This window comes from Haplochromis burtoni, unplaced genomic scaffold (assembly GCF_018398535.1).
Source record: "Haplochromis burtoni strain Fernald_Lab_line unplaced genomic scaffold, NCSU_Asbu1 Contig_35, whole genome shotgun sequence".
NCBI classification, from domain to species: domain Eukaryota; kingdom Metazoa; phylum Chordata; class Actinopteri; order Cichliformes; family Cichlidae; genus Haplochromis; species Haplochromis burtoni.
Genome location: NW_024582396.1, coordinates 2,673,598 through 2,700,233, shown reverse-complemented (window position 1 = coordinate 2,700,233; position 26,636 = coordinate 2,673,598). Strand labels below are relative to the sequence as shown.

Below are 26,636 nucleotides of genomic sequence, written 5' to 3'. Positions count from 1 at the left end.
ATGAAGCAGGTATGGAGGAGATCAAAACTCCAGACATCCAGAGGCCCCCAGAACACAAGAGACCAAGGCTTCTTCTACCTAAAGGGCGTGTAACAGAAAATAACTGAGAAGCACTGCTGTTGAGGAAGATGACTGATTAAATTAATGGTAGCTGGAAACGTGTAAGGCGCCCTGCTGTTGGAGTGATTATACATTTCTGAGGATCAAAGCTAATTAGTTGTGATAGATATAAGAAATATTTCTCTCTGTCTAAAACATCTATGATAAAGGTTGCTGCGATGAGCACATGGCCCCTCCCACTCTGACTCCCATCTAGTTTCAAACGTCCTCGTTCACTCGTGATTTGTTTTTCACACTAATTCTCAAAAAAACTGGCCCGTTTTTGTCAAAAAAAGTCTAATACAGAATACATTTCACAGTCAGACGTCTGTCACTTCTGATCCATAGACCATCAGAACACCTGGTTCTTTCTGGCAGGAAACAGAAAATAATTCTGTCAGGAAAAAACCTCCTTACTTCTTTTAAAATTGAACTAGAACTTTAACCCTCTCGAGGTAGGCGTTGCCGATTTGCAACAGTTAAAAACTAACAACCTGATTACCCCACATACATATTTTATGAGTTTGTTTTACTCCGAAGTACCACTGCAGGACGTGGTTGTGCATTAGCAACAAAAAGTTTAATTTGAGCCTGAGTGGGTTAAGATTAGGTATACTACTTTACATTAAAAGCAAACTAGTATGCATAGTTGCATATACAACCTAATAATTATTATTAATTGCCAAAGTAATGAACAGATGGAATGATGGATGATATTTAGTATGGTCTCTGTTAAGTTTTAAAGGGAAAGTTCACTTAAGAAATCCTATCTGGCCAATTCAACAGCTCTGAATTGTGTGAAAAAGGGAATAAAAAGCATTGGCTGTGTGCCGATTGGTGCTGCTCCTTACATGTAGCATGCAGCAGGATATTTGATTTAGAAGTATCAGAGTCCAGTTAGAGTATGCAGGGAGACATGTGACACTGAATCTCTGAATTCCCCAAACAACAAAACTCTGTTTTCTTGCTTGTTCTTTCCAGCATTATGTACATTATGTAAAAACAGCATTAAATGTCAGATCAGACTGATACAGAAACTTATGTCTGGGAAAGATTGGGGACACAGTTGTGTGTTTCTAAAGGCTTGGAGCTGTTGCCATTTTGTCTATTGTCAGTTTAAATCTGAAACTGAAAGTGTGCTTCAGTAATCACGTTTGGAGTATGTAAAAGCATTGATGACCTCTAGGTCAGCAAATGAGAAGAATGACCTAATTTTGACTAAATAACTCAGCTGAACAAAAAGACTAACAGCTGAATGTAGGTTAAAATATCGTTGGATAACAGCGCCGGCTCAGGCGAGTGGTTGTTTGCCGTGCTGATCATATTCAATTAAAACGAGTAATTCAGAAGTGGAATTTTTTTTTCCATCCAACCATCCGGTCTTGTCTAGAATGAATGTAGCATCTGTGTTGGGCTTTGCTGTGACATATAGTCATGTATCATCTGTATAGCAGTTAAAATCAATTGTGGCTACACAAGATAAAACAGGAAACAAAATAGAGCCCCGTGGGGCACAGAGCACAACGGGGGCATTGATTTCCCAACATAGCTGCAAAGAACTGAAACACTTTCTAACCACATCACTGATGCCCACTCTTAATTACTGTGTGAAAGCATCCTTTAGGAAACTCTTTAAATGATTTGTTTAGGCCTTTCTGATGAATACTCGATTGGGATGTCAAAAGTTTGGAAGTAGCTTCAACATCCTGGTGTCTTGTTCTACAACCCACTGCTGAACAACGCTGTTGGAGTAGATGAGGAGCTGCTTTGCTTTGATGTTCAGGTCAATGCTACCTGTCCAGGTAACATCAACATGAATCCAAGCACCCAGTATTTAAAAGCTGAAACTTGCACAGTGGGAATATGATCCCATGTTGTTCACTTCACTTGTCAGTGGTTTTAATGTAGTATTGGTTCTGTGTTAATAACTCCTTTCTTCTCAGTCCTTTATCTTGATACGTTTCCCTTTTTTCCTGTTGGACGATTCAGCTGTTACATTCTCGTGAACAATACTTTACATATTTACAGGACATACTGAGCAGCATCTGATTAGTGATAGTCCAAACTCCTGTGCCACAATCTATTTTTCAACATGATGTTTTACTTGCTTCCCATATACACAGCAGCTACTGCCCCGCTCTCTAATTAGTGAACATGCAGGGCTACGTTTTCTGTAAAAATAGTTCCCTCAGAGAAATGGAAATTCTTTGAACATCTTCCAGATTGTCACAGTGGGTTCCCACTGAATAACCCTCCAATGTATTTAATGATAAGATGTGAAAAAACTGACGGAGTACAACAAAGAAAACTGAACTTATTTGCTGCTCTTTTTTTAGTGTCAAAGATAAAGTGCTATAGCTTTACATTTGTTCCTTTTTCAATAGTTAGTGTTGGCTCATGAGACTGTAGGATGTCTCTGTGCCTTCAGTGTGATGCGTGGCTAGTCTGTGTCTTTGTGTCAATGAAATAACGCTGCTTCCATTTTTCTATCTGTCCTCCTTTGTTATATAGTATAAAAAGTCTACACAGGCTTTGTTTTTTTGCACCCTTGCTTGCACCGTGATAAGCGCTAACCTCCAGTGCAGGCTTCACGGCCAGCCAGATAGCGTTTGCTTCGCTTGACTTCCTCCAGAACTGGCTCGAGAGACAGATGCACTACGGGAAAGAAAAACGGGCAAATAGGAAATCTTAATGGTTGCTGTCCTGCGTGAAAAAAGCCAAAAATAACCCGATGCAAATGGAGATTATTAATAACATTGAAGCTTTGTTTCTGTAAAACCAAGCGCTTTGAAGAGAGGCAATTATCCCTGTGCGTGTTTAAGATGATGTAGATTTCCTTCTGAATCTGCAGATATTTTTAGAGTCTAATTAGGTGTTGAAATGATGTCATAGTGTACACCTTGGAAATGTCTTTGTCCAGCAAACAACATCCTGGGATGCTTCAAAGAGGATGAAAAAGATGCCAAGAGATACTTGAAAATGCTGCTTGATTTGAATCTTACAAACTGTCGCTGCTTTATTTATTTACTTCTTAGATGAATTATCTGACAGCACAGTCATCATTCAAAATGGCAGGAAATGTTACACCCAGCCAGCTAATGGCAAAAGCAGCAAAAAGTAATGCAAGCAAAAGAAATTGGTATATTTCAGGATTTCCATATCACCTGTGCCAGAATATTTTTGCTTCTGACAAATTATTAATCCTTTCTGAAGCATTTCTCTAGAATAAACCGTGGATCCAGAAGGGCTGTGGTTCTGTGAGCATTTGCAGCTGCTTCACAGACTGTGGTTGTTATGGTAACGTTTCTATCTTAAGTCTTTGAAGCTGAGGTGGGATATAGTGTGCTCGTGTGAAATAGCAGCACCTAAAACTTTCCTTTTGCTTCTTCGGGAGGGGGAATGCACAGCATATATGACAGGTTTATCTCAGTGTGTGGGAAAGGTTATTCCTTCCACAGTTTCAAAGTCCAGCTGAGGTGATAAAGCAGATATGCTCACAGTCTCTCCCCCCGTGCAGACTGCTTGATTGGTTTATCAATTGACCTTTATGCCACCTTGTAGCGCCGCATTGATCCTGGCTTGTTTGAATGCCGTGTTTCCTGCTCAAGCTGAAACTTTTTGTACCAGGAAATGCAAAAGGAACCCAGTGACGAGTATAATCTCAAGTACTGCATGAAAAGTAGACCTTTAAATGCAAATATAGAAGGAAAAAAAACATAGATATTATAGGTGCAGCTTTCTCAGGAAAATGCAACAATGCAAAATATGTCATTGGGGTTGCACATGAGCCTGACGATCACTCTTCTACACATTTTCAACCGATCAAATATTCTGATGTGGGCAAAGCCCGCTGCCCCCCCCAAATTTTTAAAACCCTACAGAAGTGAAATGCTCCTATATATCCATCAGTTTGTATTAAAAATAATTACTGGGATGAAAGGTCAATGAAAACTGAGTTTGAGCATAAAAATCACAAGTATGAACCAAAATATATGTAGAATATTTACAACCTGTCCAATTAGATGATATTCTGTCTGTAGGCTTTTCACTAAGGACACACACACACACACACACACACACACGATTTGCTGGTATTAAAAAAAAGTATTTATTGATCACTGCAGCTTTAAAGATCAATTAGCTGTCATCTTACACAGCGAGTGCCTAATGAGTGCATAGTGATTAATCAAATTTGAAGCCGAATGTTAGAAAATTGATTAGGAATGACTTTAAAGAGCAACAACGATATGAAGGAATGAAGAGGTGTTTTAAGTAGCACACTAAATTCACAGCCATCACTACAGTTTGACAAGCACTACATTTAAAGTGATTTTAATTAGGCATTCTGTCTATATACATCTCAAAGGCAATGCCTGTCTGCTCGGCTCAGAACAATCAGCGAGAAAACAGAAGGAGGAAAGAAAACAAAGCAGACATGGAAAAGTAAAAGAAATGGGTGGGAGTGGTGTTGGTGGGGCAATCTGGATGTGAGATAAGACAGAAAAGATGAGAGTGAAGGTGAGTAGCAGACTCTTGGGCACATTAGGAAGGGAATATGAGAAACTACTGGGAGAATAAAGATAAGAGGTATGGGCAAGAGGGGTAAGTAAAACCACGGAAGAACAGTGCAGATAAACAGAGATAAAGGGGCTTTAGTTTGGAGGAAAACACAAAGATTCAGCTGGTGAGGAAGAAGAGTCAAGAGAAAGACACAAGAAGGATGGAATAAATGAGAAGAGAGAAAGAGGAGGGGAGAAATGATTCAGTGTGCAGTGGAGACAGGAAGCATGAGAGGCAACATGACAGAGAAGGAGACAGAGCTGCGAGGGAGCAGAGTGAGTGATGTCCAGAAGGGGCACAGTAACACAGTCTTCTCCCCAACGTGGCCTTGATGAAACTACAACACATCAACAGCTACAGCATACTCTAGTGGTCTGCATTTACATAAGCAAACACGACTCATTTTACATCCTAATTCCCTTCCTTTCATCCACTGCTGCCCTTCATCGCCAAAGTGCTGCATGTATTTAATTTGTGCCTAATACTGATTAGATAATTGCAAAATTCAGAGGGGAGCCTCAGCAGAAACCTTGGTTTCTTTGCTGTTATACTGGGATGGATGTTAAGACCCTTTAGCCTTGAACAGATTTGAGTGTTTTCCTTGTTCTCTTTGTAGCCAGCGCTTTCAGGTGCATAATGATGGATTTGTGTGCTCTACATGCACATGTGGTATTAGCCTTGCCTGCACTACATGGTACAAATAGAGGCAGAGTCAGATACTTAAAGGTGCATCTAACGTCGGTTCAAGTGCATTCCTTCTCACATTATTTCAGGCCGATGTGGAGGTCTGGCACTGTAGCAGTTCTGAGATGGCTCAAGGCTTTCTGCCACACGTCTGACTTGACTTCCAGAAACCGTGTACAGATGCTGAAACCGTTAAAGCCAGTGACTCACCTACAACTCACAGAAATAAGAATTGGAATTAAAAGAAATGGATATTAAAATAGGTCAAGACATTTAGCTGTTGTGTTACGGCTGTGGCAGGCAGAGTTAGGTCTCAAACACACGGCTCAAACAAAAGGTTCAACTGAAAAAGGCAAAAACGCAGAATATTACAACAGAGAAAAACAAAACCAACACTGGAAACTAGGAAACACAGAGCTAGGAGTTATCAGGAAACACAGAGGAAACCCAGAGCAATGAGGGAGTATGACACGACAACGAACAGAGGAAAACACAGGGCTTAAATACACAAGTCAGTAACGAGTGAGTAAAGGAAACAGTAAGGCAACACAGCTGGGACTAATCAGACATAACAAGACGAGGAGAAAGCAGAACTGAATACACTGAACACAGGACAAGGAACTATCAAAATAAAACAGGAAACATGAGACCATCACAAAGGCAGGGCAGGGGTGGGCAACTCCAGGCCTCGAGGGCCGGTGTCCTGCAGGCTTTAGATGTGTCCTTGATCCAACACAGTTGATTCAAATGGCTAACTGGCTTCCTCAACTTGTCCTGTAGTTCTCCAGAGGCCTGGTAACAAACTAATCATGTGATTCAGGTGGGTGAAATCTAAAACCTGCAGGACACCGGCCCTCCAGGCCGCAGAGGGAATATGAAACAAAGAGACAAGATGTCTGTGAAGGTTCTCAGTCATCCAGGTCATCGTAGTCTAAGGTTCCCATAGTCCTTAAAATCTGGGACTGTCCATCAGTTGCTCTTAGAACTGAAGAAGCTTCTTGGATGAGAGGTGAAACGTCTTAAAGAATCCAGACGCTTTTCTTTCCAAGCTCCTTAGACCACGGAGACAAGCGTGGAACACGGGGAAGGCACAGTGAGAGAAAACTAGAGACTAGAAACTAAGAGTATAACACACTGAGGCAAATAGGGAGAAGGTGAATGACACTAAGAATATTAATCCAGGACCTGAAACACAAATACTGGGTCGTGATGTTGGGTTTATGAATGAGTGTAATACTGTCTGTTCAAAGTTGAGTTTTTTTTCCGTATTTTGTCAATAGAAGTAGTTTTTTCTACAGAAGACGATAAAGAAAAGAAGGTTATTGATTACCATCAACATTGATTTCCATAGCTGTCATATGTTAACTTCCATATGACAATCTGAAAATGATCCATTGGCTGTACTTGTGACCTGATCCATTGACCAGAGGGGTGAGTCTACAGATACTCGTCCATAGTGCCCAGCCTGCTCTGTCATTAGCGGGATAACAAAAGCTAAACATGACATTTGGGGCCAGATACTCTCCATTGTTGCCCCACGTCTTTATTTCAACTCTGTCTCCATTTATGGCCCATACACTGTATTTATCCACTTACCATTAAGTCGATGGCTTCATTTTCTGCCACAGTCATTCCAAATTGCGACAAAGAATTCAGTGTTTTTTGTTTTCTTTAGCTCAGCCTTGATGTCAAGTTGTAGTTCTGATGCTACCAGATGATATTGTGTCTCATAAACAGCTCTCACCAATTGACAACGTAATTGCTCAGCCGTTGACATGCTACTGAGAGGCGGGGTAGCTTAATCACTTCTAGATAATGATCGGTTTCAGCTGCCATTTTAGTGTCGACCATCCCGACGTTTGTTTGCAGACTAAAAGCTTGTTTTCAGATGTGTGAGGCTGTCAATACTGGAGTACCATGACATTTTGAAATCAAAGCCACAGAGAGCTTTTTGTTCCGACTGCAGCGAACAAAACTGATGTCTTTGAAACAGTTTGAGCCAAAGTACAAAAATGTCTGAAGAGCTGTTTGTTGGAAGTTGCACGTGGTTTGGAAGCAGATTCCATGTGAAATCTTTTGTTTTGCTTTAATCTGTTACTTTGATGCCAGTCCCAAGTTTCTGGGAGGTGTTAAAAATCACAATTAAGAAAATGATATAAATTGTTTGCAGGGGAAAGATCAAATCTCGAATGTTGTCTGTTTATTTTCATTTGCTGTTCTTATTTTCAGAAAGGCTGGTTTAGGTAAACTAAAAAAGGCCAGTTGAACCCACCGTGTCTTCCTTACGATGAGTCCAATGTAGATGCCAGCAGCGTTAGCTTTACCATTCCTTGTAATTACTACATTCAGCACGAATGAACACACATGCACTGCTATTTATAGAATGTCAGGTTTAATTTAGACTTGATATGCTGCCTTGTGTTTTTACCTGACATCGAAGGTGATGGCTCTTCAGGTCACGATCACAATTAATCTATTGCTCCGCAAACGCTTGAGATTTTCTCAGAAAAGCAATTAATAGCATCATTAGCATGCTATGAGCTGAGCCAAAATTCAAGACTGTGTTTGGAACTTTGACTCTGTGGATGACGAAAGGGGGGCATTTCGTTCTGCTAATAATATGTTTTCACCACAGTTGGTTAATTGCTGAGGCAACAAAGCAAATCCAAAGGTAATGTGACTGACATTTTGATTCTATAAGCACGTCAGCTGGGGACTCACGAGGGGAGAGTGCACTTCAAATACAGACACCCTGTCAAACGTTTCTCAAGCCTGCTGCGGTTTTGTCCTTCCAATACACCCGGCGCCTCAACAAAGACCGTGAACGCTCGCGAGCAAGTGTGTAAATAAACAGTGACTGGTGTTTTTTGAAATCCACATGCTATTCTTATCCGGGGCTGAGGCTTAATGCATTAAACATTTTTTTTTAACTTTCTTTAACGCTGGCTGAAAAGATGTTTTTGAGACACATAGCAAGATTTGCTTTAGAAATATTTGAAAGGACAAAAGTACTTTCTTTGTTTGTTTGTTTTTTTTCTGCCAGTTGTTCAATGTGAATTTCAAATTCAGACTGTCATGTGGTGATGAGACAACTCGTGTCTGTGTGTGTCACCCCCCCAAGCGGACACAGCCACACATCTCAGAAGCACAAAGCCCACAGAAGCACGAGCATGCAGAGATGTATGCATGTCTAGAGTGGGACGCATGAGTGCTCTTCTAACAAAGATAATCATGTTAATGCACACAAAGACCAAGTTTTGCGATGTTGTGGAGCCGAATGGCAGGAATCCATCTTCTTCCTATGCAGCACTGGCCTCTCACTGGACTGCAATCTTACTTGGCCTGAACTGTATGTTCGCATTGTTAGTAGGAGGACCCCTTGGGCATGTGGCACATCTTCACACAAGCTCCATCCAAGGACCTTGGTGAGCGACTGGCTCGTTCATAGGGCTCGTGGGGAGCGTGAGGCTCGGCCAAAGGTGGAAAGGTCCTTGAAGTCTGCGGGCCTCACGAGCTTCACGAACACAAGTACTACAGGAGGTCAGGGGAGCCAAGAAACTGGTTCCTTACTAAGTTCTGCTTATCTAGCCTCAATTGCTGACTTCTGTCAAAAGAGTCAAGGCCACACCCCCTCCCAGCCAAATGACTCAAGTCAGGCCTGTCAGGTTGCTTTAAACAAGCAGAAGCTTGTTGCAGGGAGGGGAATGCTAACAAGAGACATGGATGCTAATGAGAAGGAGCAATAGTCATTTAGTCAGAAGGAAAACAGTACAGCTACGAAAAACACGTGTGCTGACGGGTGAAAGTAGCATCTTATTATGTAAAAGGAGCTTGGCTCCCGGTGAGGTCGGGTCAAGTGTGTGATAAATCCAAGACAATTGCAGGAGCTCGCTCTCCTATGAAAGAAATCTTTTGACTGCGTTCTGTAACCCAGAGGTGAGCATAAGTAGAGGGACCAGATGGTTAAGTATAATGAACAGTGTTTTTTCTCCTCTGACATTACAGCCCAGCTGTCCCTGAGCAACAGATTTATGATCCTTTATTCTAGCGTGGAGTATCACAGCTGACCACTGATCCTGTCACAGCAAACTAGTCCTTCATCTTGCGATGTGCTCTGAGGACTCGCACAGTGCTTATCATAGTGCCCTGCCTGCTGATTATCTCTCCAAAAGAGCCCAGACCAAAGCTGTGAACACAGAGACTGTTGGATCAGACTTTTCCACAGGGGCAAGAATGTCAGCGTGCTCCATCAAGTTTGAAGTTTGAAAGTGGCAAACACCGCTAATTATGCAAAGCACTACCTAGCAACATGCTAACACTTCCAGGGCCTTGTAGTCTTTTCCTAACCAGTGTTGCAGAGTATTCAAAATACCATAAATGTTTTTTTTTACAGTATGTACCTTTTGAGGGAAGAAAGACCTTTCAGCAATCACCTCAGGGATGCTTCTTGTGTTAAAACGTATTGATTTTTGAGGTCATAAATGATGGGATCATAAGGCTTACAACTGGAGAATAGCTCTTTGAAAAGGAGGCCCTTTTAATCTCTGCATTAATTTTTCACCACAGGTGACAGCAGCTTAAGCTTGATAGGCTAGACAGTCTTCTCCTCTGCGACATCTCTAGGGATCCTGAGGTGTGCTCAACCCAGACGGGGCACGTTATAACTGCGGCATGTAGTGGTTCTTCTCTGGGGTCTTCTGTCAGTTTGATTTCAAAATAATATCTTTCACAGTGATAACATTCTCCTGTTTGATATAATTAAAAAAGCTAAAGCTACTTAAATCTGCATCTTTTTCTTTGAATGTGCTTGGAATTATATCAGTAACCACTGACGTAACTAACAACTCTTATAAATGAAACAACTCCAAGCTACAGTGACTTTAATAGGATTGTGATTCATTTTATTTGCATACAATCACTGTGTTTGCAATCAGCAGAGCACTCTGAACAAACTGATGTGTGTCAACACTGGACTTGGAGTGTCGAAGGATCCAGCAGCAAAAACTGAATTCAGTAAAAACTCACAGGCAATCTAGCGCTCTGCCTCTTAAGCCATCCTCAATCTGGGATGCTGTATTCATGCATTAGTCGCCATTCTGCTACAGTAAAGAATTCATTAATCGCTTTGTCCGCCTCATAAAAAGATTCTAACAATTACATTCCCTCTTTTTCAGGTGATCCTGATCCTAACCAAGCTGTACGATTTTCATATCGGCAGCGTCACTGAGAGCACACTTTGGAGGTGAGTACAAGAGACTTTATCTATAAAATATTTACAAGTAGATGATAGAGCAGGCCGATATGACCAAAACTAGTTATCATGATATACATTTGAAAATTTGCGATAACGATATAACTGACGATATAATTGACACGAGACAAAACACTTTACAACTCCACAACTTTATTAGTGCAAAAAAAACCATCAATGTATTTTCACTTAAACAAGCAGCTGTTTTTTATGTGCATTAAAGTTATATAAAAATGTAACAGTGCAAATGCAAATTCCTCGCTGACAGTTTAACCAAAAGGCATTTCCAGTGGAAACTGGCCGACATATCCTCAGCATAACCATGTATAATATCCACAAAACTTAAAAAGAGGTTATACACACACAATACGGTAACATTATGTTGAAGCACAGTACGTATCACTCCGCGAGGCTCCGCCTACGATAGCCGTAATGCTCCGACAATCCATCAAGCGGTGCGGCTTCGTAGCTCAGCAAAGTCGTACTGAAACATTTGACAGATTTTCGAGCGCCGTGCACATAAAATCGTTTCGAGGTCAGTAAACACAACCAGAGTTCATACATAAGGCACACGGGATTATAAGGGGCTCTGTCGACTTTCAGAAAAATCAAAGGATTGATTTTAAGTGCGCCGTATTTTCCAAACAACACGGTAACAACGACGGCCCGCTAGCATGCGCTACCAAAAATAGTGCTTTGTTGTGTATCTGACGGACGAAAGCTAAACCAGTTCCACACCAGTGAAGCTGCAGCATTTTTACAAACCAGTTCTGGTTCATCCGTTTCATTCAACGATCCGCTTTCGCTCTTCTCATTCTCCGTTGCCGCCATGATTTTTTCCGCCATGTGCGTATGAAAACAAAGGCATGTGCGTTTTATCCATATTCTATCGCCATATTTCATTTTCTTATCGTTGCCCAACATTATACCGGTATTACCGTGAACAGTATGATATGGCCCAGCCCTAGTAGATGGTTTGAAAGCTGTAGTGTGGAGTCGAAATAGCCCTGTGATGATGTTTTTGGCTATTTGATAGTTTAATATAAGCAGCTAATTTAAGAAAACACAATTTGTGTTAAAATCACAACACAAACGTTTCTCCGTTCTGGCCCTTTAGTTGTGCCCTTTTACACCTTTGAACCATCAGTGTCACATTTCCCACCCATCTGCGATCCGTCTGTCCTGTCCTCACCTGCTCCTCTGCTGCTGTGAACACACTGTTCTAGTGTCGTGCACAGTCATACGGGGCACTCAGGTGGAGAAGGTTGTTTGCCATGCTCTTGTTCTGAAATATTATCTGATGTACTCAGCTTCTTCACCCCGACTGGGAATAAAATAAACACGCATACACACAAACTCGTGAGACAAGAGCGCTTGTAAAAAGGAAAAATACACTGAAAAAAGGATGGCTTACACATCCCTCGTGAGCTGAAACTACATGTAGGCTATTTTCAAATCTGGATTGTCATGACGTGTCACATTTTTCAGGAAAACAATGTAAAGGTCCTCTCGGGTAGGTGACCTCGCCAGGTCTGTCAAACTTTCTGCAGATGCCAAATAGGTGTCATAGGAGGAACCATGTCTGTGGTTTGGAAAACACAGGTGGGACTCCTGGGGATTATTTCTACCACCTGTAGCAATGACTTAACAGAGCAGAACTAACTGTCCCAATTTGCTGATTTTTTTAAAACTTGACGTTATCACTGGTTTTTACCAGACTTGATTAAAGCATTCAGGAAACGGACGTATCAAAAAACACACATGATTTAAAATTGGACAACATCTTCTCAGACATGTCCAGACGGCTTCCAGCACAGCTGCTATTTTTAGATCGATCTGTTGAAATCCCTTCCTGACCTCTTGCACTGTGAACTCTATAATTTCACCACAAACAGCAAACTGGTGCAGAGACCAAACATCAACTTGTGTTTCCAACTGGCCTGAGGTTCTGCACCGTAAATGGAGCTCCCCCGGAGACTGTCAGTGCAGGATGCTACTGTAATATCCTGAGGGGGGTTCAGCAAAACCTGAATGCCTGAAAATAAATAAATCTGAAATGATTTCCACATTTTCTGGGATTCCACCATTTCCCTTGTCCGCTTCCTTAAAATGAAAATGAAGTTGAAATGATCACACTGGAGGTGATCCAGTTCCCATTACAGAGGCACAAGTGCAGGGGAACATGGAGCTCTAAAAATGGCAGCCATGCTGAAAGCTGTCCAGAGGTGGATGAGAAAATAACCTTGAGCGGGACATTAACCAAATTTAAAGCATTTAGATTTTTTCTTTTTTTAATTTTTATAGGCAAACTGTTTGATCACACTCCTGTGTATGTGGGAGTCGAATGCATTAAGGGGAACTGAAAACAAGACTCAGAGATGCTAAGTGCTCACTTGGCACATCACACGAGTAACATTTTCTAGGTTTGGGTTTGCTTGCATGTTTTGTGGCCTGCTGCACATGCTCAGTAGTGTTTGCCACAGGTTCACACTACGGCCATACACTTTATATTGTGAAGATGTCATAGAAATTACTTTTGTTGGTACTGAAGAGGTCTTACAGGATGTGTAAGCTCCATGGATTTAAAAAAATGTATGAGCTGTCCCAGTTTGCACTTTAATAGATGCCTCTCTTGTGATTGGCTGTGAGGCATATGCATTTTGTTTGTGTAATTTTCAGCACACAACATTCCTAAATTATAGGCTGGATGCTGACATGAAGTCTATCAAAACTGGGAGACTTGTAGCTCGGCAATGACGTGAAGGTGGTAGGATTTAGCTAACAGTATTTTTGCATGTCATTTTAGTCTGCGGTGAAAGTGGAACGCCCTAATGGCTGCCTTCACATCGACTGCAAAATAAACCGCTCCAAATGAAAAGTTGTTTGTTCAGAACTCTGAGATATTCAGCTTTCTTCTTCAGCTCAGATTTGCGTTTTGACTCGCCCGTCTCAGCAGAGATACTGTGCTGAACTTGAGTTCAAACCACAGCAGCTTCGCCTGAAGAGAAACCAGCGATATTCCATCTGTATGCATTTTTTTTTCTTCACAGATTTCAGCGATGACAGTCTTTTAGAGCTGAAAACATTTACACTTCTGAAGTTTGCTTACTCTGTCCAGCTTGAAGTGGTAGTTTGGCTGATAAGTGATGACAAAATGACTGCTACTCATTTCTGACATTTAGACACATTCTGTATAATTTGGATCCTGAGGCAAAACGGAGCAGTGGTTTGGTGTTTGAATAAGTGCAAAGAAAAAGTAGTCCCTTGATATCCTGCGGTAAGCTCGACCACAGAGGCTCTGGCTGCAGATGCTATCGTGTTATCATATGCTACTTACATAATAAGATGATAGTTTTGTGATAAGACCCTACTGTCTGCTGTAGAAGTATAAAACTCCAGTTACATTTTCTTCTGTTTAGTTCTGTACGAAAGCATTGGGGAAAAGGGGACACTGCATTATGTACATAAGGTACAACTTCCTATAGTCCTCATTGCATAAACATCCCCAAACATATGCCCTGTAATAACAGCCACAGATGGCAGAGAGCGAACATAATCTAACCATAGAAGAAGTAAAAAACTGCCATTCCAGCTTAGAGGACACAAGCTTGAATGCTTGTGATTTTTACCGACACCATCTTGGTGCCTTAAAATCAGACCTGACAAGAAAGCGGTGGATCTGACTGAGAAAGCGAGGCCTCGTGCAACCTCCTGTAGTTGTGATTTGTCAGTCACAAGCCAGAAGAGTGTTTACTGAGGCATCACAACAAGTGAGGAGTAGACGTCCAGCAGCGTGGGCATCAGGACTATCGTCCTTTGTTAACCAGCCAATGTCTGCACATGCGGTGACTGAACTAATACAAACCTTGACACCGCTGTAGTTAATAGTTGAATTCTATAGGTGAAGATTTATTCAGGTAAAACAACATGAACAAGAAAAGCGTTTGGAGATCAGCATTAATGTCCCCTCACATACCTACAAGCAGTCAGCAGCTAAGAGGAAGCTGAAGAAAGGTACTTTTCGAATCGCTCAACGATGAGAAATCTGCCTGTTTTGTGTCAGCCCACACCCATGATGGGCCTTTCTTGTGCCAGCTAATTGAGATCCCAGCTCTGATACAGTTTGAGGAGGAGTAGCTGCGGAGAATGTTTATCACTTTACGAGAAGACGTCCGAAACGGCAAGACTAACGCTGTCTTTTTGCAAAGGTCAAGGCACTGCCAACATCTCAAAGTATCGCCTAGTCAGTCTGTCAATTTTAATGAACACCCTGACCTTAAACAATGAAAGCTGATCACTCTGTCTCTGCATAATTTTCAAAGCAGCCTTCATATGTGCGTGGCGGAGGGGAAAGAAATGAAGGCGAGCTGTTCGCTGTTGACAATAAATCAACTCAGCAAAACAGTTCTTCAAAGTTTTTCAGCCTCTCTCATCTGGTCTCTGGGGTTTTGTCCCTCAGTGGATGAGAATTTATCAAATATGACAAGCCCTGTACTCATTTGCAGGTATTCAGACATGGGTAAATTAACGCCAACAACAAAGTCATATTGTATTTCCCTCCTATCGCCATTTGAATTTGACATTTCCTATACTTGTACTTTTTGCAAAACAAGCCTATGCAGCAGTTGTTTTCTCTGAACTATGCAGTGAGTTTACTGAAGTTGTGCACACGGTGTGGTTCTGAATTACTGAGCTGGAAAGCTTCAGGATGAGCTGATGTTAATCTCTTTTTGTGCCACTGCAAAACACAGTGAAAAAGTCAAGTTTTATGTTGTGCTCAAAGCAGCCCCGACTTGTATATTGTTGTAAATATAAATTAAGGTTTAAGATGTTTAGTGCAAATTACATCCAGTGGACAAAGTATACTTTTAATCATTTCAGCTGACCTCACTCGTGACAGAGTACCAACTGAGCTGTTACAAGCACTCATTTACTTCCTGGTTCAAAGTCAGCTGAAGTGATTTACTGAGCTGCACACAGGATAAAAGTTTTAAAACGTGTACTTATGTAACACATACTGTGCATGTGCATAAAAATTTAAAGAGAATATAAATCACATTATTACATAAGCATTAATGCTTACTTACACTTGAGGGTCAGACCAGCTGAGTGACTCAGCTGACCAAATTAATGGTTGCTTACTTGATTAGTGAAGACCTATTGTGAATCTTCAGCCGGCCATATTGGTGTCTTGAATACAGACGCAACCAGGGAGGGTCAACTCTTCCCCCACAGACCTTTGTACCACTAACAGAGGCATTGCCCCCTGCTGGTCATTAGAAAGACTGCAGCCTTTTCACAATAGCTTCACTTGTCACTCCCAGAAACGTTGCCATATGCACAAAAGTCCTGGGCTACACCTCCACCACATCACTTTGAATTCATCCGTTTTCATTCCCGTTGTCACACGTGTATAAAAATAAGCAACTAGCCATGCAACCAGACTTTACGAACATTTGTGAATCTAAATTTTTACAGAGCGATATCGATTCATTAAATCCTGAATTGATTTTTAAATATAAATGTATTTTGCCAGAAACGCAGCTATCTCACAAAATTATTTCAACGGATTCCACACAAAGACGTAAACACAAAGCGCAAACCCGATGCATCAGAATCTGTGAGATGTCGGCTTTCTCACCCGGCGAGTACACGGACACGCAGTCGGTGCTTAAAGCCGACAGCTCACAGATTCTGAAGCTACATGTTTTGTCTCTCTCCAACCAAAATTCACTGAAGCAGCAGCAAAAGAAGATCCAAACTATGCTTCACAATTGATAAACATTGTCATTAATTCCCTCTTATTTTTGCTGTTTTGCTTTCACCACAATAAAAATGACACTTCCTGCACATCTCTCTCTCTGTGTATTTTTAAGAACTGTTTCCCATCTCAAATTTCTGTTTTCTGCATCATTCATTCGCTTTTTACACACCAGTTGTGTACAGTGCTGTCGACCGCTGTTCTTTTTTACAAGAAATTGTAACTTTTTAAAATGATGCCAAATTGTATAACGCAGGTGTTAAGATTAGCACAAAAACTGTGTGCTGGGAGCTTCACGGCATGACTTTTTCAGCTATGTAGGAGTAATGGGATGGCTGTTCAGTGTTTTTGTACATCTCGGGTACCTCTGCGTACTTTTTAAAGTGTCGTTTTGGCTGACAGGTTACCTTCACTTTCTAAATGGGGAGTTTAAGTTAAGATCAGATGACTGGAGATTTTACATGCACCTATTCACAAACTGCATGAGGTCTTAAACTGCATTATTCCTACTTTTATAAATCGCTGATTACAGTTGAGCTCACAATTTTGAGTTGGATAGGCACAAACAATGATGAATGGTTGATTGCAGCTGCTAATATCATCAGGAGTTTGTACTGTGGGGTGTCTATTAGCCATATCTATGGGCCTAATTATAACTGACAAAGGTCATTCAGTGGGATGATTCAAACATTCAAAGAGGCTACAGTTTCTAAATGACAATTCAGAAAAAAATCACGACGCAGCTCCACTTCTAAAATTGAGATGCCAGTAACACTTGTATTAAAGATAATTATTTATGTGGATAATGAGTGGGCCTGCATGTTGACTGATAAGGGTGACAAATTAATTTTATGACAGCTAGATATGCAGCTTTGAGGCTGTGATTGGACTCTGTCTGTCAAATGTTTAAAAATGATGTCACTGAAAATCCACACGCACAACTGGCGTTATCATTTGTGCTTCTAGGAGCTTTTTCTGTACGTTTGACAACGTAGTGTTGTGGATGGCCTTAATACTTTTAACTGCCTCACTTTGTCTACAATGAAAATACCTCCCGGCTCAACAATTATTATGTTATCTCTGTGGTCTGAGGTAGTTCAATCAATATCTGTGAAAATGAACAACTTTCTCCCAATAGACCTCTAAATGATAACACCATACCACCAATAAACACGTAGCGACTATCTGACTTTTGTCATTTCATCCTCGGGGGAACAATGCTGTAGTCAGTTCTATTTCATTAGGGAAATTTTCACACCAAACGATGAGGCGTTTGAGTCTAATTATTTTGATTTAATTGGTCTTATTCATGCCTTCAGCAAATTAACGCTGATCTGATAAAACAAAAAAAGAGGCATTCTCTTCTCTCTTTTTTTTTGGTCCCCTATTAACATCCTGATTACAGTTGTAATGATGTTTGGTGTGAAGAAATGTTCATTATGTGAATAACTGCCTGAAATTAGTGTCACTGAAAATGACAGTGATTATGAAATATTAGGCAAAAGTTAGATGGTGGGTGTGTGTATGTGTATCACTAGTTGCTTTGCAACGTGGAACACAAAGGTCTAAAGGGGGGCGTCACTAATTTAACAAAAGGTCAGAAATAGTCATGAGAGTAAAGTGTCAAACCCCGTCGTGGTGATAAGAGGAAGCTAGGAATGGTTGTAGAGGAAATATAGGATGGTGTTTGAGCCAAACAGTCGAGTTATATCAACCTCTGTTGCTTCAGTTTGACCTTTTTCTGGTGGTGTGTCTCTGGTGACTCACATGTACCATGTAAGTGGAAGAACTACTGTAAATCAGTGTTACACCCTTTTAAAAACACGTGCTGGTATAGGATGACTTTGCATCGACATACTGGGGAACACTGGACCTGCACAGGAAACGATGGTTTCTCCAATCCTCAGTGTTTTTGATCTCACCATTTATGTTGATACATCTTGGGTTGTAGCGATAAATTCCTGTGAAATTAAAAACTAAATGAAATGATTTCCACTCATAATCTGGAAATAGTGGAAAGGGACCGGAAATATTTTCCACCTGTGGTGTGGAAAGCGTTATTGGCGGGGATCCCCTTGTGAAACTACAGGAGACCATCAGAAAGATGAAGAGGAAGAGAGAGATGAGTCTGCATTATCAGTCCCTGGCTACAGACTCCGCCTCTCCCACTGTGCCAAGATGGGGTCACCTGGGGTTGAAGAGTGACATCCTCTCAAATTGCATCATTTTGCTGAGCATGCTCATGGGCTATGTGATATTTCACAGGTCAGTGCCTATAATAAGGGCCTGGCTCTCTCAGAGAGACCCACCTGATGTCTGTGACCTTTTGCAATTGGACTTGGTATTTCCCTCAAAACCTCAGCAGCCAGGGCTCACCAGAACATTTCAGAAGCAATTCCTTGAAAACTGAGCGGATCAAAGTGTTACAGCTACTGTAGGATCTACTAAAACTGAAGAAAAGACTGCCCAGTATGACGGATGAACAACTGCATGCGGTAAATAAAGGATACTGATCAGAATACTGATCCAAGTATTCTGTGGGATGAATAAGGCCATTCCATTTTAAGCCAATCAAATCTGTCAAACCTTTTTAGAGTTAGCTGCGTTTTTGTACAATAGCTTTGGTATATTTTACAAAACCTGAAAAAAGGACATTTTTATACTATGAAAATGTTCGAGTAATAAGACAAAAATATGTTTTCTCAGCATTTTTGAGCTGTCATAACTTAAGCACACGATACAATCATAAGAGATTTTCAAGGCTGGACAAACACATTTAATCTCTGTTAAACCGACAAACATACCAGTTTGCATCAGCTAAACTTAATATAAGAAGCAAGAAAATCTGTGTTTCAAACATTCATTTTTTTTTTGTTTTAACGATGCCTATAGGCAATAAATGTTACACCTTTTGAATCACGTTTATTTCCCCTTAAATGCTGCCACATTTGCAAAGCAAACGTGTCTCTGGGTTGAGCAGTATGGGTGGTACCCATGAAAAACTCTGCCAACGCTGCTACTGACTCTTCTTGGAGCTTCTGATTGGCCATCAGGTGCCTGATTGATGCCTAGTTAGCAGCACTTGTGAGCACGGAGCCTGCTGCAGTGGTCAGCTGGTGTCTGCTCCATGTTTGAATAGGACCACAGGACAACTTCAAGCTGCTGTTCTGCAAACCCAAGGTGTTAACCTCAATCCTGGGATCAAAAACTTAGGTGTGCAGTTTGTGCCAATGACCACCACAACTGTTGGCTGATTTGCAACAAATGCTGGTTGACGAATGGGACGCTATCCCACAGCAGCTGTTGTGGCTGTGCGTGCTACTGAGGCCTTTTTTTGGTAAATCGATAAACTGTTAAATTGTAAATACGTCTTGTTTCTTCAGACTTCAATCATCCAGTACAATCAAAGACACCAAACTAGAGTCAGCAGAATAAAATGTTTTGCACTTTCATGGGTCCAGCTCACATACTCAGCTGCTCAATCTACAAACACACTGTAGGCCACATTTAAACTGTGCCACATGCATGCATTACAAGAGGATATGTGTTTATTAAAGTGCTGTCAAAATTAACACCATCACGGTCAAAGCAATTAAAATCTTTAACACAATGAACACATCTGGAGTGCAGAATCACTCAAAATCCCTGAAATGTTTCTGTCAACTCATTTTGGGCAGTTTGTCCAAGTAGAGTTACCTTCGCACATGCGCAAACGGGCAGTAGATCTGGTAGTGATGGGCAGCTGAACCAATCAACTCAATTTGGAAGATGATAAACCAACATCGGCCCCCTCGATGGGAAATTTGAGTATTAAAAAAATAACAAGATGGAACAGTCGACCAACAAAGTATTATGCACATTGTGCAAGAAGGATCTTTCTTTTCACCGCAGGACTCCCAGCTTAAAATATCTCATTGACACAAAGCATACGTTAGTCGGGGATGCTGCTCGGACTTTGGCTAACGCGTCACCCAGCTTGCCACAAACCACTCACGGAGCGTCGGGGACTCAGTAAACATTTGTCCCCTCTCTCTCTGTCACTCTTGGGGAGGCACTTCAAGTGCGTGAGACGAGGAACCAAAGCCGTGTAAAGCGCATGTTCTCAACGATATTAACAGGTCTGCTGTTTGTAATTCCACTTGGCAATTGTGTCAGTCAGTTTTTTGTTAACATGAATGTTCAATAAACATGTTAAGTGCGTATATTTTCCCTTTTTTTCAGAGTCTGTTTGCTCATGCAAAAAGAAATGTAATTAATATCGATAAAAAATGAATGATATTTAATCGTGATTAATCAAAATTAATCCACAGTAACCCTGTGATGAATCCGATTGCGATTAATTACAGAAAACTGAGATGAATTCGTTTTTTTTTAATCTATTGACAGCGCTAGTTTATTAGTATCACCATCTAAACCCCAAATCTTTTGTTTGGCACAATATTTTCTATAACCAACTTTGAGCATTAAAATCATGGGATATATTAGAGTTTCAATAGCCAGACTTCCCCAGTGTTATTGTAGGTGATGTAACGTAACATAAATGGGCTTGATCAAAACAAGTTGTAGCATATGAAAGCTCTCACCCTTGACTGGGCCCATTAGTAATGATAATAATCACCAATTTTAACCCTTAACAATATTCACAAGGATTAGATAAAGTTAGGAAAAGCCTTTGTATTTATTGCTGATTGCAGTTATTTAAAGAATAAAAGTGCATCGGTTTTGTCCTGGTTGATAGGTTGTTCACATGCTGCTTGTATTCAGTGTTTTCCGTGTTAGCATGCAATCCATGCAGCTACAAAGATCACAAATGTCTATCAAAAGCCCAGCACACACAACAGGCTATTTGTCAGACTGAACTAGTTAGACTGGTTCTTTCAAAAGGAGCTGTCAACCTGGAGTGAACGCAAGCCAACAGTTTAGCATATCATACAATTATGGAATTTATGGGAAGAACTGGAAGCAGCCCAAAAGCCCGCTGTGTGATGTGTGTTATTAAAGAGGTCATTTATTCTGCTCTTTTCTCACAATATTTAAATGTTTCTTTTTAATTACATACTCTTGGGCCTTTTCTTCATATCCTGAAGCATGCACTCGTTTGCTTCCTGTCATAACAGCAAATGGTGGATTTCATTATGAAGCTTTGCTTTGGATGCAATGGGGAATTTCGTAATTGTTATTCAAGTGCATTGGCCATCCCTCTGAGATTTGAGACGGTTCCCTTTTTGTTTTAAGTAATTTAATTTGTTATTGTAATTATTATGATGTAGGACCCATGTTTCTGTCTTTCCTGCAGCTTCATGCAGAGGAGGAAGTGGATACTCCTCAAATGCACGACAAACAGTCCGGCGTTTGTCGGCAGCAGCGGGTAGCCTCGCAGCTTTCACTACAGCGCTTATGCGAAATGACACAAATATTTCCACGGAGGACAACATTATGACATCATTCGCCCACAGCAACACGCTGGACTGTGCTGGCGTGCTGTAGCTGGTGGTCCGGGTGCTGTAGTGAAATACACATTTTGTTTTGCGCTGCTGGCGCTCGCACAGGGGCCGGTTGTATGGTCAGTGGCGAGGCCGGCCACGGGCTCAGATCCTTTGAGATTACGGATGGGCTGCTGCCAATGCTGAGAGACGCTGCCAGGACTGCTCAATGTGTGTGCAAACAGCACAGGAGTTTATGCAGCACCCAGGAAAAGTTGATGCTTGGAGGAAAGTTTATTATTCATTTCTACCTCTTTCTTACTTAACTTGGTAAAACTTCCCTTTCACACGTCTGAGTTATAAGTTCCACACGATTGGCTCCGGAGCTGCTTATCAGAAAGAAGAAAGGTAGCAGATAAAGGCACCGCAGAGTCGTGAGGGATAGCTCCCACTCACCTTCTAGTAGAGCACCTTTCCCCCCCATTTCTCATTGGAAAAGGAAACACAACTTGTATTTACCCCTGCACTGCCACAACAGGATGCACGCCGGCAAATGAGCACGCGATCAAACAAAAAGAGCGTGCTCACACTTCTTACAGCCCTGCCTGGCTTTTATCAATTCTACTTCACCAAGTCTCCACCAGAGAAACAGCTGGTGTTCTGCTAAACACTTGTATCTGTGAGTCGTTCATCCCCGCCGAGCAACTTCTACACTGACAGAAAAGGAGGGAATGATTTAATATTGGATTCTGCATACGCAGTACATGATGAGCATATTTCCAAAGGAGTTATGGCAGATATAAATCAAAAGTTTGTTTGCAACCCTCATCCGTTATGTTGAAAAAGGAGCCGGGGATGCTCATGCAGGCTGTGGAATACATATTAAAATGGAGAAATATTTCTATCCTCGGCACTTATATATTCAAAAGAAAGTGCTGTCCCTTTATTTTTAGAGCATCTCAGTACATTTGCAGACAGATCATTACGCTACCTCCGACTGCCATGGGATAGATGTGTTTGTGGAAGTGATGCCTGAAAGCACACCTGACCCCCATGTCTGTGCCCCGGGTCTCTAACAATATGCCTGTGGGTGTGCAGAGCGGGGAAAAAAGCGAATAAAATAGGACAGAATATGAATTTAATTTAGGTCTACTGTTTGCTGGGCTAAACAGCAGTTTTAATTTTAAGTGTAATTTGTTTTCTAGCATTTTTGTTTGCTGTTAGCATCAGTCATTAAGTATGCATGCAAACATTTTATTAACCCATTAAAATTAGAAACGTCTGGGAAAATCTTTTTAAAATCTATCATATGCAACATAATGAAAGCTACTATTTTAGGAGGTATTTTGCTGTATTAATTAAAACGTTTTCAGTATGCAACATCAATTTAGCTAAAATATAAATCCTACTGATTTATCATAGATTACCTCGTTAGAGATAGAAATTAACCTTCCTAAACTTTTTCCCCCATTGATTCTGTGCATCTTACCAGTTCAGGCTCAGAAGTGGGATGGACCCTATCCCAGGGCAAGAGGCAGGGTACACCCTGAACAGGTCACTAGCCTGTAAAATAGATACACAGACTATCTTTCATACCTGTGGGCAATTCAATGAATGTATTTGGTGATTAGACTCCTATGAGCCATCATGGCAGAACTGAATTCCAGCAATGATGGGATTTAGGACACGACACCACAGAGTCTAGACCCTGGTGGTGGTAAAGATGAAGACTAAGGCTGAGGTGGAGATGGGGAGCAGGTGGGTTGGATGAAAGCGAGTGTGAAAAGCAGATTTAAACCACGCAAAGCTGAGACTGATTCGCTCAATGAAGGTGTGAGAGAAGATGATTGGACTACAGTATTGAGACTGACTGCGTGGGAAAGTGGCAGCAAAACACCGTGAAACAAGTGAGAGCCTAAAATTAGAGAATGCATTTGAAGCACTTTATTTTTGTATGTGCAGCATTTTTACTGAGATACTTGAACGAGGACAACTTTTAGCCAATCAGTAATCCAGATTTGCACCTCAAACCTCTGAAGTTTTTGCTGTCTAAACCTCAAACATCAGCATGTCATCTGACACGTTATACAGGTAGGTTTCCTTTCTCACAACAAGAAGAAGAAGAGAAAGTGTAGTCAGTTGAATCTGATCGGCTCCATGTTGGATTTATGGAGCTTTGAGCTTCATAGACACTGCTATGGATGCATTAATAATGCACTGAAAGTACTTACATGTTGTATGCATCCAGTCTGTCACTTAAGCTTTTAAAATCTTCAGGTTTTCTTTTGGAAGCAGAAAAATGTTTCTTAAAACTCACATGTTTCATGAGCATTTTCACTTGAGAGTTTCGCTTCTTGTAGACACGTAGCCTCACTCCTGCTTCCTGACCCCAACATGTCAGTTATCATCTCTCACAGCCCCCCAGAGACACAGTTGAACCAACCTACTGGCCACTGTGGTGTGCTGCTGCTCTCTAACAACGCAAACTGTATAACTATAAACTGGCCATCCAATTGCGGTTTTCCAGGCTCTCTCTTTCCATTAATAATGAATAGAAGTCATTTCTCGTTGTGCTTGCTCTGGCAGCATTGCAGGGTTGAAAAATACTCCCCCCCCACCTCCTAATCCTGCACTCTGACTTTAAATCACACACAGTAGAGTTGTGAGGGAAGCTGATTTTTGGATCATCTCAGAGCAAACAGAGAAGTGCAAAAAGGGGTTGGCTAAGGTAATCTAAACCATGAGACAGAACAGGTGGATGTCAAAAGCACAGTTATCCTTTGTAACCCAAAGTCCTTCTGGAGCTCATGAAAAAGTCAGCATGTCTGGGAGGAGATTTTAAAATTTTTATACTTTATTTAAAGATTTATTCTGGAAAAAGCATTCTAGAGCGTGGCGAGCGGGGAAGGGGATGAATCAGAGGTACTTCCCTACCCGCTGTCGGGCCTGGATGGAGAACACGACCTGTGAGTGCGATACATAACTAACGTTGTCACCGAGAGTGATCTTTGAATGTCGGCACTTCTGTCCCACTCCGGATGTTCCTTTAAGGTATTTTCTCAACACTGAATTTGTTCGGCGTGTTGCAGTGCAGTGATGCGGGCAGGGCTACATTTGCTAAGGCCTGATGTCAGCGAGGATTCTGTGAAGTTTTTTTTTTGCCATTTTTTCCTCAGCTTTTCTCCACTTTTTCCTTTACTCTTTGTTTCCACATATCACACTCCAGCACATGGTTGTTATGTGAAATCTTTTGTTTATATACTGCAGGATCGCCGCCGACTTTCGCAGCACTTTGTATTAACAGCAGCATGAATTCTAGGGCGGTCTGCAGGCACATTTCCTGTTTTCTGTTTGTTTCACACATGGCTTGTTTTTGTATTTTCTTTTCGACATCACCCACTAACGCAGACACATACATAAACACACACAGAACGGGCGCACGTATAAACTGGTACGGACATGAATGCAATCGTTAATCTGTTGAAGGGCAGATAGACTTTGGTGTACAGTGCTCGGTCTTTTGAGGTACCATTATTTTTGCCACGCTTCATTGTCCTCTGCTCTCACGTGTGTTTCACTGACAACTCGCGCAGAAACACCTGCAACTACAGTATCTTCCGATCTCAACGTGGCAATTCTCCAAAGTCATTTTCAATTATGCTTCAGTGGATTTCGCATTAAAGGAGAGATGGTGCAGCCGTTGCCTTAGGTGAAAACATGGAAAGAAGCAAGCATTTGTGTGCGCGTACCATGTTTTCAGCATGAATGTGTGTGTGTGTGTGGAAGTTTGCACAAGAGTGTAGCTCGGGGTGAGTGTATATTCCATAGATAAACTCCTTGACAACTTGTACATTATGACTCTCCTCGCTGAGATATGCTTTGCTGATGGAAGCAGTGATTAAAAACTGCTGGATGCTTGCTGCCTCTGCACAAGACGTGCTTCAACACAGTCTTCATACTTTATTCTCTTTTAGAGCTCGTGTAATATCACCGTTTTTATTCACCGGGCACGTAGCAAAAATAAGAATGACTTTATTTCTTCTTCCGTGTCTTGACTTCAAACAGTGTTTGTTGATGGAATCCAGTGGAAAGTTTTACGTTGATTTCATTTATTATACAGTTCAAACTTTATCCCCCACAGTGTTGTGTTATTTGCAGGTAAACACCATCCTGTGCTTAAAGCACAACTTTTTCTTCCATCTGTAAATGTGGGCTCAGATCTATATTTCAAGGTCTAACTGGGTTTCTCTATATAATCCATTTACGTGATACAGCTTTTTTTTCCTACTTGGAAATATAATACTTCATCTCCTCACCCTACACTGAAATTATTTAAAATAAACAAACTTTAAGTATGGTTGTATTAAATGATCAGAGTTCACAGTCTACTTAAGCCTTCTTTTTTGGACTCTGACTTTCGGTTTCGTGCCAAACCTGGTGGTAATTTGTAAAAACTAACTGGAGTATAAGAGCTGAAAGAGCACCATAATTTGTAGGCATTGTCTGATTCTTATATAAACAAAACTTGTGACAGAATTAGAATGATTTGAAAAAAAAAATGACATGCTGTGATGTCAAAACATTTAAAATGCATGTCTGTGAAGGTTCTCAGTCATCCAGGTCATCGTAGTCAAAGGAGCTTGCAAAGAAAAGCGTCTGGACTTCTTTAAGTTGCTTGAAGACGTTTCACCTCTCATCCGAGAAGCTTCTTCAGTTCTAAGGTCAAATGGTGGAGAGTCCCAGATATAAACCTAGTGGGAGTACCCCCCACAGAGGGACAAAAGGACCCCCTGATGATCCTCTAATCGCCTGAGCCAAGGTGTGAAACTGGGTGTGGGTCCCAATCAGCCAGAGTTTC

At 41.2% G+C, this 26,636-nt stretch overlaps 1 protein-coding gene across 1 annotated transcript in view; it reads left to right on the top strand.

The window, feature by feature from the left end:
* The window catches only part of sorcs3 (sortilin related VPS10 domain containing receptor 3), a 239,272-nt gene that overhangs the window by 83,812 nt on the left and 128,824 nt on the right, over window positions 1-26,636 (top strand). The window contains exon 2 of the mRNA XM_005919300.2: window positions 10,518-10,585. Within this exon, the coding sequence (XP_005919362.1) occupies window positions 10,518-10,585 (68 nt within the window). The remainder of the gene's footprint in view (window positions 1-10,517; window positions 10,586-26,636) is intronic.